The sequence below is a fragment of the Triturus cristatus genome, chromosome 2_2 (assembly GCF_964204655.1).
Source record: "Triturus cristatus chromosome 2_2, aTriCri1.1, whole genome shotgun sequence".
NCBI lineage: Eukaryota > Metazoa > Chordata > Amphibia > Caudata > Salamandridae > Triturus > Triturus cristatus.
The window spans coordinates 1,060,214,937-1,060,229,952 of record NC_140582.1 but is presented as its reverse complement, the minus strand read 5'-3'; the positions used below and the strand labels follow the sequence as shown (position 1 = coordinate 1,060,229,952).

The window sequence follows — 15,016 nt, the reverse complement described above, 5'->3', positions numbered from 1 at the left end:
GGATTGATTCCGATCCGGATGTAGTTCAGGACAAATTAGAATCAAATGTCAGGACAAAGAAAGAGCAGATGTACTCTATAAAGAACCCTTACCTTCTAATTATCCAACACACATTTGGGAAGACCGAAAGAGAGAATCACATTATAGACATCATGACTCGTATGAACCTTTCTGTGATAATTATGAACGGTGTCTAATGATGAGAGTGCCAGTGGATTTGATTACAGACCTTCTCCATATGATGGCCGATTACTATACCAGATTTCCAACAGGGTCACAGCCACAGGTGGCTCCTTAACCACATCGGCCACGTCCTGACCCGAAGTCTCCAATACCTTTAGGATCAAGGGCTGTGCCTCCACAGGGAAAAGATATGTCATCACCATCATGCTCATCATTCCAACAATATTTGGATGTGCCTCAAACACCTGTTAGAGTGGATACGTCTGATAATAACCTGTACACTGATATGGAGGAGGATGAATTACCTAGCTCAAATAAATCAAATCAAGAGGGGATGTACCTTCTGCTGAAGGCGAATACCGCAATACCATTTGCGACTGGTACACCACGAGATGACATTAGCAAATTTCATACCCTGATGGAAAGAGCTGCACATAGATTTGATCTTCCTATGGCAGTCGGACAGAATGACTGCTTTTTATATGAATTTAAAGCAAAAACACAAGTAGGAGCTATTCTTCTGCTGGATCACATCTGAGAAGAGGTATTTAGGCTGATGCAGACCCCACAGTTGTGGCGATAGTTTCTAGACTCAACAAAAAATATATGGTTCCATACAATGCACCGGCTTGTCTTCTAGGACACCCAAAGCCAGACTCTGTCATATTGCAGGCTGCTCACTTGATAGGTTTTGTAGATTTTTCCAGAAACGTTGAGGTTGCTTTTCTAGAACCTCCCCCCAACGCTAAGCACTTGGTCATTGTGCAAACCCAAATCAGAAAAACTGTTGTACTGCAACCATTACACAATACACTGAGCAGTGTTCTAGGTAACAATCAATCACATGAGATGCAACAGGAACAATCAGGGAACCCCAATTCCTCTTTATTAAGAAATAACACTCAAAATCACTAGAACACAAAGAATGCATTTGAAATATTTATTTAAAAACTAAAATCATTGTCCAGTGTACACAATATGTATTGTAACCATAAGGAAGACAGATAGCATGGTTGCAGCAACAGTTACCAGAAGTGTGAATAATAAAAACCACTCCAACATGATTGCTGTTATTAATACATAAAAATCTTAACCTCTTTCTGCTACTTCTAACTGCTTTTATAATTCTAGAATTCTAGCAAAGCAGTAAATAAAACCTATTACCAGTATCAAAGATGGTACACACCTGCAAACATGTTTTAACAATCACATTTTGTGATCAAGGAAATAGGTCTGCTGTTCTCGTCTCACGAGGCCGGCTGCACTGATAAATCAGTGTACGAAGGCTAAGTGTTCCCATTTCGGAAATCTTCAATAAGAACCAGAGATAGGATTCTGTATTGCCTGTTCCTGTTTCACCGGATGTGAAATCCGCTCTCTCTCCTTCACTTTCTGTGCTAGACTTGTATGCCATATTCTCGTTGTTAAGAACTCTTGGTGAAAACAACTGACAGTAAGTGGCAAAGTGTTCTTTATATATCCACAAAAGAGAGATACGTAGTTGTCAATCTTCTAGAAAATCGTGGAAATGAATAACAAATGTTAGATTGCAATAAAAACATTTCAAATATATTGACATAGGCTTGATTATCACACTGCAGAACATAATATAAGCCAAATGTGCATCACATGAATTATGCATGTTAAGCCCACGATAAAAAATACACAAATATCCATAACACAAGGTCAGTCACAAAAATTGATTCCTTGTACTGCACAACACACAAGGGAAGAGCACAACATGGCTGTTTCAGTCAAAGCGCTCTCAACAATGGCAGCAATGTCCATTGGAGTTGCAAACGGGTGGGCCTCAGACGGCAAGGTTAGTTAAAAGCCACTTCATTTAGACCAGAAGTCCAAAATAAAATCATGGTCATGTTGTTTTGTGCAGAATTGCTATTTGGAACGCATGTTGACCGTGCACTCCAACATAATAAAGCCGATGCCGAAACGGCCAGATAATTGGGGGCACTGCATCCAATTCAGCCTCAATCCTTTACGTAAGAGGAAGACAATACCTATACTGTGGGCTAGACCAGCCATACCGATATCCATCATACCAATCTCAACAGTATCTGCAATGCTATACTTCTCATCAGTAACCACAAACACCATATACATAATCCCACACCTAGCCCAACAGAGTGTCACCAATGCGTAGAGGAGGTCAACAAAAGGGTCAGGACGCTAGGCGTCATTGACCACTCTAAGGCACTGTCTACCATCCTCCAATCACGCAAAACTTCAGGCCCTGCAGTGGACAGAATCTCTGCTCTACAAGTGGGCAAAACTAACCACAGACAAGTCGGCATTAAATGTCTGCTATTATGGCCTTATGCTAGAATTTATCCAGGGTCCACCAACAATACCTCCACCAGAGGCAAACTCAAACACTTAAGTTTGTTGAAAGCAGAGATTTGGATTTGCAGCAAACTACAAAATGGAGCCATTGAACTAGTCCTGAGATATCATCAAAACGTTAAGTTCTATTTAAGCTACTTTCTCATAAGAAAGAAGACATCAAAATAATGGAGGCCCATTCCAGATTTAAGACAGCTCTACCTGTTTGTAAGGAAACAATCGTTCAGAATAGTAACTTTTCAAGAGATTCTACAGTTACTCATGAAAAACTAATGCAGAGCATTGTTAGATCTCAAAGATTCTTATTTACAGATACCCCTCTAGAAAAAATACAGCAAATTTCTAAGATTGGAGGTAAAGTTCGCATCAGTTTTGTGTACTACTTTTTGCCCTTCGCTCTTCTCCCAGAATAATTACCAAATACCTGACCCCAAAAGTGGCCTGTCTACGACATTCAGGACACCAGGCCTGCCCATATCTATACAATTTGATGGTTAAAGGCATGTCATACCATCTAAAAGACGTTCTATTACTCCTTGCTTCAAACTATTCAAAACTTTATGACTCAAGCTAAACGAGGGCAAATCGTATTTATCAATATCCCAAAAACAATATTCTTAGGAGCATAGCTACAAGGAGAAGCAGTGTGTATCCAACAGTAGAGAGACAATATGCTCTCAATGCCTTGACAAGCCAAATATTGAAGAAATCCGAAGTCAAAATTTTTTTTTTTAAAGTACCTTCTAGGCATGATATCATCATGCATAGTCCTAATTCCTTTCTGCCGTCTTCTCATATAGCCCATTCAGGAAAAATTGGACAGCCAGTGGGCGCAGGTACCTGGATCCTTCGACAACACTATAATTCTGACAAACGCAATGAAAAATACAGTCCCGTGGTGGACATCACCAAGGAGTATGGGATCAGTGCTCATGTTTCTTTCACAGCAATTACTATGTCATCACAACAAATGCATCAGTGGATGCCCAATAGTCCTTTCTGCCACTCATAGACATTCCTTGGTGTTGATACAGACAGACAACACCATTACAGTGTTTAACGCCATTACAATATCTTATATATACCAACAGGAATGAACACACTTCCATGTTACTAGAGGCTTAGAAACTATGGCACTAGGCAATTCACCCCCGCAGAGCAACAGAAATTCTCCTGGAGATACAGAAGCACAAGACAAGCTATCTATACATAACCCTGGAGAATTATCACAAGTGAGAGTTAAAGGGACAACATCTTGAACAAAGTCTTCAACGTGTGGGGAAAATCAAATATAGATCTCTTCGGCATGCACTGCAACAGGAAATGCTTCTACGCAAGCAGTCATCTGCAACAAAATTTATGGGTAATACCCTTTTGCTATGATGGTGCAAAATGTTTGCCTAATCTTATTCAGCAGTTTTCCTGCCACCCAAAATAATTGCCAAAATGAAGAGAGAACCCCGCAGACTCATTGTCTGGCCAAGAAAGTACGTGTTTATGCACCTTCTATTTCTTGCAGAAGTACCAACCTTTTCTCTAGGCCCAAGTATAGACAGACATACTGCCGAGTTGGCGGTGTCAAGTACTCCATCACAACCCACAGTCTTGGAGACTGTGGGTGATAGCTTTACTTCTGAATTCCCTGAGTTTCAGCACTTAGATATCCTGGGGGACAGAAGCAATATCTTAGCATAGTCCAGAGCTTTATTGAGTAATAAAACCTATACCGCTGAATGGAAAAGGTTCTGTCTTTGGTGCTCTTCGAAAGGTTTGCACCCCTTTCAAGTGCACGCTCATTAGATCTTACCCGTTAGAACTGACTAATCCAGGACTGAAGCATGCTTCCATGAAAGCTCACCTGGTGGCAGTCTTGCATTATAAGTGCTCCCCAAACAAATCGAACAGGTATAGTGTTAATACTGCTTGCTATCCTGTTTCAGGCCTGTGAATCTATGAAAGATCCAGTGCTGGAGGAGACTTTTTTTGTCTATAACTGTAGTTTGGCAGCACTGGTATCTTTCATAGAGTAACCCTCCTCACCAGATAGAGGCACACCTCAAACATTTCTTTGTATTTATACTCCACTCTTGTGCTAAGAAATTTGGAGGTGTTAGGACAACTAGGAGGGGTGAGGCTAGGATCACTCTCACTGTATTGGCTAAAGTTTGGGCCTTGTACAACGAGATGATTGTGCTAATAAATGGACCGTGTTTAGGCCTAGTCAGGCAGGCAGTACCTTGTACTGCTATATTAAAGTGTCTGAGGGATTCTCACTTCGAGATCAGGGAATGATTCATACCTCTGAATCTGTGAAACATACCAACGCTGGAGAACTACAATTGCAGGTAAGTACCCTTTTTCTTATCACACATCTTGGAATCCTGGTTCGGGTGCAAACTCCTGTTTGTGCACAAATCCATATTCCAGTGGTAAGTGGAATGATAGTCTAAGAAACAACAACCTTGGGAGAGGATTTGGCGTAGCTGCTAGACCTGCCGACTTTGGAACTGGCGAACTAGGTTTGACTCTTGGCGTCGCCTCAACATCCTGTGATTCTGGGCAAATCACTTAACCTCCTAGTGCCTACAAAAATGAATGTGCCCTTGTGTAATGTAACTGGTGCTCATGCAAAGCGCTCCAATACCTTCGGGTCGAGTTCTCGCTATGTAAAACTGCAAACAAAAGCCTATTAGTACTTCCTGTGGGGCCAAATTTTTAGCACAGATGTAGTATTAGAACAACTTATAAAATAATGATGTTTAGAAGAGGCTCATCAGTAAAATACTTTGCATAAAAAGTGGTAAATGCACACAGTCGCCTCCCAGCGGAGTGGCGGCCGTGTTTCTGCAGTGGAATCACAGAGACCACTGCAAGTTCTGGAACAAGATTGTACACCATCTGCAGTTCTATGCGTTTGCCAGATTAGCCACTTTCTCCTCTCTCTAACGCTTCCATCTTTGTTTGCCTTGCAGATGATGCCACCGATAAAGACCTCTCCGACCTAGTCTCTGAAATGGAAATGATGAAGATGATTGGGAAGCACAAAAACATAATTAATCTCCTGGGAGCCTGCACGCAGGATGGTACTTTTCAGTTGGATAATTTATTCTAAATTGTTTGAATTTCAGTACAAAATTGAAAAACAGTTAATTAAATGTAAAATAAACAACAACACTGCTAATTTCACCCTACACCCCTGTGAATTGATGAATGAACACTTTATCAGAAAAATAAGTTCACAAAAATCCTGAAAGATTGAAAAGCCAATTTGGATATTGGTCCCTAAAATGAAACTTAATGCTTAATTTCGTTAAACCTTTTTCACAGCCCGAGTGTATGTAGCAATAAGTATGTTTCATGCGTGCAAACTTGTCATTTAAACAGGTGGCCCTTTACCTTTTGCTTTATTTGACCACCAGAGAAGAGAATGATGTTTCACATGCTGGATCATTCTTTCACCATTCATCCATCAATATTCCCTTTCCAGCCCAATTCCAGGCCACATTCAGATTACCTCCTGCACCATCCACAAACCTGTCAGACTTATCCTTACCAACTTCTTGGCTCTGTGTCTTTTTCGGTCGTACCTACACAGCCACCCATTCAAATTACTTTCCTCTCTGCCCACAGTCTCGGTTGTGTCATTCAGAGTGTACTCCTCCAGCCAGAACCCAGCCCTACCAATCTCCTGAACCTTTCTAAGTCCCTACTTCCTATTCGACAGTCCAGCTGACATCCCAACCGCATTCAGAATCCATTGTGCCTTGCCTACCCTCTTGCACGTTTCCTACTCCTGTTTAGAGTTCTTCTCTGCAGTGTGTGCAGGTCTGAAAAGCTCTATGGTACGTCTAGTCCCTCCTGTGCCCGGTCCCTCCCGTGCCTCAGTAAATTCTGTACCACAATATTTCTATAGATGCCCACTGCCTGAACCCAGCAAACCTTCCCAGACCTCTCTCAGCTTTCACAGGAAATGGTTTTACCAAAAACATGACAAAATGTATATGATGAAAGGGTTTTAAGTTATTCCACAGGATACTTTTTTCATGCCTTTCTTATCCGTAATCCTTGCCCTGTTAATTGTATGTATTTTTGGCACCAATAATACTACCAACCTCTATCTTAATCATGTGAGGTGTGTGTGAAGAGATCCCATTAGTATAATACAATGAAAGTATCTAGGCAGCACTACTGAGCTGCAGGAGGGTCAGCATGAACCTCCCTGAGCATGCGTTGTAGTGTCAATCACCTTTAACTCTCGCGAGATCCAGCTTCCATAACCTGGTGCTGTGGTTGCATGTCCCTCTGTAGGCCCACTCTACGTGCTGGTGGAATATGCATCCAAAGGAAACCTGAGGGAGTATCTGAGGGCCCGGCGCCCTCCTGGCATGGATTACTCCTTTGACACCTGCAAGCTTCCCGAGGAGCAGCTGACATTCAAGGACCTGGTGTCCTGCGCCTACCAGGTGGCTCGGGGCATGGAGTACCTGGCCTCTCAGAAGGTGAGCCGGTAGAACGTGTTGCTCTCAGGTGGTAGGAAGTTTACCTATGTAATCAGTGGTAACTCTGTACTTGTTGAAGGACAAGTGTGGTTTATGAGTAATAAAAAAAAAAAAAAGTGACCATGATCAGCTCTAAATGTACATGGAAAAGTTTACTGAAAAACGTTTAATCCATTTTGCAATGAAAACAGCGCATGTGACTGGGCGTTTTTGTGGTAATTTGGGCTATTTTAACTTGAAATTATTTTTAAAGCTGCCTTGCCTATGTATTTCATGTAGAAAGGAAGTAAGCTCTATGTAAAAAAAAACAGCCTAGTTAGAACATGTATTTAAGATTCGTATTTATTGATTTGTTTTTTTACTTTCCTAAGTACATCATATGTTTTAGGTTTATATATATAGCACTCATACAAATTTGGGGATAGGTGTTAATTGACAACTACATATCTGATTGGTTATTCTGAATAGAGGGAGGTGAGATGGACTAGAACAGATGACCCTTGACATGTTTCGTGGATGCTGTCTAGTTGCATAGTTTGCTCAAAGCATGTTCCTGGATTACTGAAAGCTGTATCTTTAAGAGAGCCTGTTAAGAATGTATATTTGTATTCTGCAACTCTTTCAACTAAATGTTGAGAAGGTGACTTTAAGGCAGTCCTGTTTTTTTGTTTTTTTCCAAGCAACGGCACAAAGCAGTCTAGAACTTGCGGGCCCGCTCTTTTCAGCAGGATAGTGAAACTACACGTTTTAGCGACCTTACAAGTGGGATCTAGAAGGGTCTGGTATTTCTGCCCTTGCCCCCTAGATTGCCGTTAGAGTTCCCTTTCCCTATACCAGTTGTTTCGGTTTTGGGGGGAGAATACAGTAGGATTCTGAGTTGTACCTTAGGGGTACTCTCAGAAGTGAGGAACTACCAGTAAAACCGAATGTCCACCAGATTCCCCCAGTTATCCCCCATTTTCACACTGGAGTTTTACCCAGACATATCACTCCCCCAGATCTGCAGATTTACAGCTGATTGTGTAATCCCCATTGGGCTGATACCTTATGGTACTGGAACGATCAGGATTAGCACAGGGCTTGTAACGAGGCCCTCAGGACCGTTAAAGCTAGGCAGGGTGAAAGCCATTCTCGTGACATAGGGCTCATTGAGGACTGTTATGGTGCTGTTCCATATATACCTTTATGACTGAGGAGGATGAGCTTTAATATAGCATCATGGACTGGATGATGCACTATGAAAGTGCTTGTGAGCTACTATAGCAAAACCAGTGTGCTTAGATGTGATAATATTAGGTCTATTTACTCATTCTGACTAGTGCGTCAAATTAAAAGAAAGTGAAATATGTACAGGTGCTCACAAGTAGACCACAACGCTACATGAAACTCTTCCAGCGTCCAACAATTTGTGCAAGTTCAGCGGGTCTCGATTATGATACTTAATGCAGACGATTTGGCTTTGCCAATGCTTGTTTTCGTTTCGCTATTGTTTATAAGAAAACCATTCCAAGTTGGGCACAGTGAAGGTGCATAAGTCTGCACACATGATAGTTATCTCTATATGCTTTTTGAAAAATCATTGCACAGGTTGCCACCTTAGAATGTTTTCATCAGAAAGCACTCCTAGATGGCGGAAGTAGAAGGACACCTCTGCATGCATGCCCACAGAGGTAGCCATCTTTTGAAATGGTTAAAAAGCATTCAGAGATGGTCACCTGCGGATCTTTTAGCAACATATGGAGCACTGGGGGGGCAAGCTGGTGCTGGGAGCAGCAGTGTGTTAAGGACAGGAGCAGCGAGAGCAACAAGAGAGACAGAACAAGTGAGGATATAGGGCCACATGCGTGAAGCCTTATTGAGTTTGCAAACGGGTCGATTCACAACGCAAATAGGGCTTTTCACATGCATCAAACCCGAATTGTGATTCGGTAACCTGTTACCGAATCGCAAATTGGGTTTTGCAATTCGGTATTAGGAAGGGGCGTGTTAAGGGCGTTCCTTCCGAAAACTGAATCGCATCTGTATGTATGAATGTTGTGTGACCGAAATGCGGTCGCAAAACATTTGCATTGTACCACCTACTTCAAGTAGGTGGTAACCCTTCCGCAAAAGGGAAGGGGTACACAATGGACCCCTTTCCCTTTGTGGATGTTTGTAAAAGCATTTTTTAGGAGCAAGCAGTGGTCCCACGGACCACTGCCTGTTATTAAAAGATGAAAGGAATACTTTTCATTTTTCTTTTTGTAAGGCATCCCATTTTCCTTTAAGGAAAACGAGCTGCTGTACAAAAAAACATACTGCTTTATTTAAAAGCTATTGCAGACATGATGGCCTGCTTTCCTCAGCAGGCCACCATCCCTGTGATTTTTGCGATTCCTAGGGGGTCGCAAATTGCGATCTACCTCCTTCATATTAATGAGATAGGTCGGTTTGCGACCCAATACGAATCGGTGTATGAACCTCATGGAGTTTCATACATTGGAAATTGTTTACCTAATTGCAATTCTCGGAAAATCGCAATTAGGTTATCGCAATTTCCAATTTTGATACATGTGGCCCCTTGTCCCTTGTGCATTACAATGCAAGGCCCTGCGTCCGCAATAGAACGGAAAAGCGCGTCCAGTCTAAACACAGTGAGCTTCAATGTGCCCATATGTGGACAAAATCGGGAGGAGGGAACTGAGATAGGCCATCCGTAGAATCATGAGCAAAGGATGACCAAGAGCCTCTCCAAGTAAATTAGATCCAATAGGTCTGATGACAACAGACCGCTAGGTGAGATCTAAAAACACATTTTAAAAAAGTGCAAATAAATGCCTTGGTATCATAGGTCTAGTGAAGCAAGCATCTGGCCTGTCTGCTTTGTTAGTCTTGGGTGACTGTCCCAAGATCAGGTGTTGCTGCTGTGCCTGTAGCTCCAAACGCTGATGCTGACACCGTCCAGGTTAAGCTTCGTCAAATCATGTCTGCCTGTTAGAAGAAGCCGACAGGCCCGGAGGCTCATTGGATCTGTTTGAGTCATAATGGCGATGTTTGCTATGTATTTGCTGGGGGGGGGTATGAATTGTGTTTTGTGTGAATGGATTGCGTTAAATGCTTTGGCCACAGAACCCTCAGAGCAGAATAAATGAATTCATAGTATGAACCATACACTCTTTAAATATGTTCATATAGTTTTATTGTGTTTTTTTTGTCTCAGTTATTGATAATGAAAAATGCAGTGTAATAAGATGTAGTACTTGGACCCTGACAGCCATCCGTGCGTTCAGTATTTGCAGAAAAGAAAATCTCATCAGTTGCTCATGCCCTGTTTTAATAATGTGTGCTCCAGATCCCATACATCCTAATGCAGGGTCATGATTCCACATTCACCATAAAAAGTAACATTTCTCCAGCTCTAGGGGAAAGGGGCTGTTCTGGTTGCTGAGGTAGGCTTGAGGTAGTCTTCCGTGTGTAAAGCGAGCAGCCAGCTACTTTATCCAGCTCAGCGTTTCCTTGACCTGAGGTTCAGGGACCTCTGGGGATTTGCGACACCTACTCATGGGGACCGTGACTGCTTAGAAAATTAAATAATATTCACAGATTATGAAGTGTTTATAAATAAAGAAGCAAAAAAAATGTCATTCATGGGAGCAGTGCAAGTGCATCAAACAGAATATAGTACGGACTATGAGTGGCCTCAATTGAATTCAGAAAAGCACCAACCTCCTTTAAAATGTAGATTTTTATATTTGTGAATAAAAGAAAATACTTAATAATTAGTGAATTTGTTTTTTTAAAAGCGCTTATTTCTGTATTTTTGTGTATTGTTTTGTGGCAAAAATCACCAAAATTGCTTAGCCAGGGCTCCTGAGTGACTCAGTGGGGGTCTCACTGAGTCATTTTCTGTATGTTTGTGTATTGTTTGGCAGTAAAAATCACCAAAATTACTTAACCAGGGCTCCCTGACTTACAGTAAGGACTTATTGGGGGCCCCCAAATTCCAATAGTGATTCAGTTGGGGTACCCGTGTACCAGTGATCATTAGTTGGGGTTCCACTAAGGTCAAAAGATCAAGAACCACTGATTTAGATAACTGACAGAAAACATCATATGTCTCCTTCAGAGCGGAGGATTGCGTGGATCTCTAGATAAATACACCCAGATCTTTTGCAGCTAAAATATTGATAAAATGTAAACAGTGGGTAACCCAGACATGGTTGCAAGCTTCAAGGATGGATACTGAGGGGCCCCTAAACCTCTCCGTTCAAGTGGTCAGGTTGTTGGCAGCCTCTCCATGAATAAGGATGAAGACCACACCATAGACATATCGAGGGGCACACTAGCAGATAATCTTATCTGAATTTGAGAGCAGCAAAGAGGAGCCAGCTGCATGATCAGAACCCCCAGACTAGGGTCAGGGGATGGTGGGTCGGGCCATCTTCATTTGAAAATGCAGTGTATTTCAATAAAGGACTGCCCTGCATTAGGAAGGTTTGTACAGAATAAAACAGATTATACATGAGGAGTGTCGGGAGTTATTTCTTACGTCATAAGGTTTGTAAATAGGCTACTAACCATGTAAGCACAAATTGGAAGAGCTTTAACCACTTCCATGTTATGTATTTTCTTCTTGACCCATGAGGGATCATCGTGCTTCCCTTGTAAATATTGAAAAGTTGATTCCGTTGTGCCGGCATTTTAACCAGTGATTCACACATCTTTGCTGCAGACCCTCATACTGCTCAGCTATTTTGTTGTTCAAGCTGCACAGATAACTGAGAGCATGTCGTTGTTGCCAGTACACCACAATATTCTGGAACTCTGTTTGCTTCCCTTTTTGGAAAACACTACTCTGAGGGTTGAGGTTCACCAGTTACCTTGTCACTTGCAGTGCATACACCGAGATCTGGCAGCCCGGAACGTGCTAGTGACGGATGACAACGTTATGAAGATTGCTGATTTTGGCCTGGCGAGAGATGTGCACAACATCGACTACTACAAGAAAACCACGAACGTGAGTATTGGAAGCATGGCTACTGATGAGACTGAAACCAATGGCCACAGATTCCATGGGCAGCGGGGTTAGACACCTGGAACGCATGGCAGCAGATTGGCCATTGGAGGCAGGGCTAGACACCTGGAACGCATGGCAGTAGATTGGCCATGGGAAGCAGGGCTAGACACCTGGAACGCCTGGCAGCAGATTGGCCATTGGAGGCAGGGCTAGACACTTGGAACGCATGGCAGCAGATTGGCCAAGGGAAGCAGGGCTAGACACCTGGAACGCATGGCAGCAGGTTGGCCATGGGAAGCAGGACTAGATACCTGGAACGCCTGGCAGCAGATTGGCCATTGGAGGCAGGGCTAGACACTTGGAATGCATGGCAGCAGATTGGCCGAGGGAAACAGGGCTAGACACCTGGAACGCATGGCAGCAGATTGGCCATGGGAAGCAAGGCTAGACACCTGGAACGCCTGGCAGCAGATTGCGCCTGGCAGCAGATTGTGGTAAATAAAATAAATATTACCGGACTGAATTTCATACGGAATCTTAAAATAAAGTAAAATAGCTCAAAATAACAAGAGGCAGAATCCGTGGTATAAGAGATTTTCTAAATGGGCTTTATTCCATTCAAAATGGCCGACTCGAGTCGCGGCCTTCAGGTTCCGTCACCACGAGGGTTCAGGAAGTGAAGTACAATATTTTGTTGACAGACATGCATTTTTATAATAAGTGCATTACAATGAAACGAATGTAGAAGGCGTAACATTTGATAAGAAAAGTGACAAAACAGGTACGTAATCGAAACTAGGCGTAATAAGGAATAAAAGAAACATGATTGGTTTGCATTATCAGACATAGGTGGATCTATAAGATAATACTTGGCATAGATGCGCGCGCGGCAGCATGACGTGTAATTGACGTGCAACTAGGGGGTGAAGGGGACTTGACATTTAGCTCTACATGTGGAAACGAGAAGTCTGAGGGGTCAAGTCAACCTAATCCCAAATCATATCTACCATCCTATGTTTGGAGAACTATGTTATCCACAAGGAAGGACTCTCGGACAGAATCTATTCTATACTAACTGTGTGTGCGTGTACAAGCGTCTAAGTGTCTATATGAGATGTGAGGGGCAGAAAACTTTCCATGGCAGCAGGGCTATGAATCACTTGCAGGAGGACGGAAAGGCTGAGTCCTTTGCTTGTGAGCTAAAGGAAATGTTTACCTAAATCACTAGACAGGAATGCATCGGCTGAAGAGCAAAATAGATAATTCGAAGGTGAAATACAGCTTCTTGGCAGACAGGCGAAAACTGGCCGAGGCAGGCACCGTTAGCTGCACAGGGAGTAGGACAAAGTTCATGGATACAGATGCGAGCTCAAGCTGAAGCTGTCAGAGACAGAGAGCAGGGAAAGGCTTTGAGGACAGAATCGGGCCTACTTGCCTGAACTGTAAAAATGTAGTAACTTAGCCATATAAAGTCGGTGGCCTTTCATACCTAGGAATCGAATATCCAGCCCATTGATGGCGGATCTGACAGAGAACATGTCGACGATAGACACACATATGTTTGCGTCTTTAGAAACTGGAACTGGAGGGAACATACATGTACTTGTAACATGTATATAGAACCGTTGGGGTCCAAGATAGGGGACATAACTGACCAGGAAAATCCACATTTCCACATTCCCTCCTTGTCCCCTACTGGCCCTTCAAGAGATATCAATCTTCATCATTCCATCGATTTGCTCATGGAGCATCATTTCTTCTTCCTTCTTCTTCCGGCATTTTGAACGAGAACTGTGATATGGAATGCATGATGTGGCACACAGACCACAAATCGCTGGTCCACATTGCAGGCATAAACAACAACTGAAGAGCATAAGAAGGCCAATACCTAGGAAGGATAGAACTCTCCATCCCCAGGCTGATATCACACTCCAAAACCACCCGGACCACGTCCAAGTGCCTGGATTCTCGTGTATCTGGCTTACAATCTTATGAAGGCGTGTTATAGCTTTATATACAGATGGCGAATTTTCTGGTATGAATATGCAGCAGCTGGATCCGATGACCCTGCAAGCTCCGCCCCTATCGGCCAGGATGACGTCAAGGACAAGACGATTCTGGAGAACAACAATTCTCATCACTGATTGTTCCTCTGTCAGATTGCCTAGGGCGGCTATAGTCTCGTTTACTACAGCTTCAAGAGTCTTGGTTAGTCTGCGTATCAGCTTACTATTTGATATAGTACCTATATAGGGAAAGATACCTTTATTGAAATCTACATACTTGTCCCATGCCGTCTCAGTATAATCGACAACTGGGAGATCTCTCCGCTCTCTTTTGTGTACTAAATGAACATGTCGATAATAATCAGGAGGAGCTAAGAAAACAGGTGGCAAAAGGAATGCGATGTAACAGGTACCATCCCAATCTAGAGGCAGAAGCATATATGCCGTCTGACCACATATAAAGTAAGAATGGCGAGAAGCTCTAAATGAAGATTTACCTTGATCACTATATTCTACTGTAGTAACGCATTGGCTATGGCCCATATGTATGGAACCAACTTTTCTTACACATAATTCACCCTTTACTGGAAATACTGACATAGTGGGCAGAATTAGTTCAACTTCGGATTTGACATTCAAAATCATAAGATTAGGCGTAAAATTACCTAATTTATACACTTCATTTTCTAAATCAGTTCCTGTTCTACTGGGGTGACCCTCCTTATTAGGGTGACAGACTTTGAATAAAACTAGATTCAGATTTCCCCATATCCAATGTTGTTGATAAACTGCTGTGTCTGGGTCTATGGAATTTAATAAACTAAACCATGCTCCACAGGAGCCATTGTGTGTGAACGGATGTGGAAAGAAAGGCAGAACTCCTTTGTTATTCTGATAGGGAGGGAGTCGGCCACACACCCAACAATTGGTGGCATTACTAGTCTGATGGGAATGATGTAACATACTAATGA

General features: G+C 42.6%; 1 protein-coding gene across 15 annotated transcripts in view; it reads left to right on the top strand.

Moving 5' to 3' along the window:
* Positions 1-15,016, top strand: part of FGFR3 (fibroblast growth factor receptor 3) — a 111,218-nt gene that overhangs the window by 73,620 nt on the left and 22,582 nt on the right. For all 15 annotated transcript variants that reach the window (XM_085642572.1, XM_085642575.1, XM_085642570.1 and 12 more), the window contains 3 exons: positions 5,517-5,627; positions 6,853-7,043; positions 11,917-12,039. In XM_085642572.1, the coding sequence (XP_085498698.1) occupies positions 5,517-5,627; positions 6,853-7,043; positions 11,917-12,039 (425 nt within the window). The remainder of the gene's footprint in view (positions 1-5,516; positions 5,628-6,852; positions 7,044-11,916; positions 12,040-15,016) is intronic.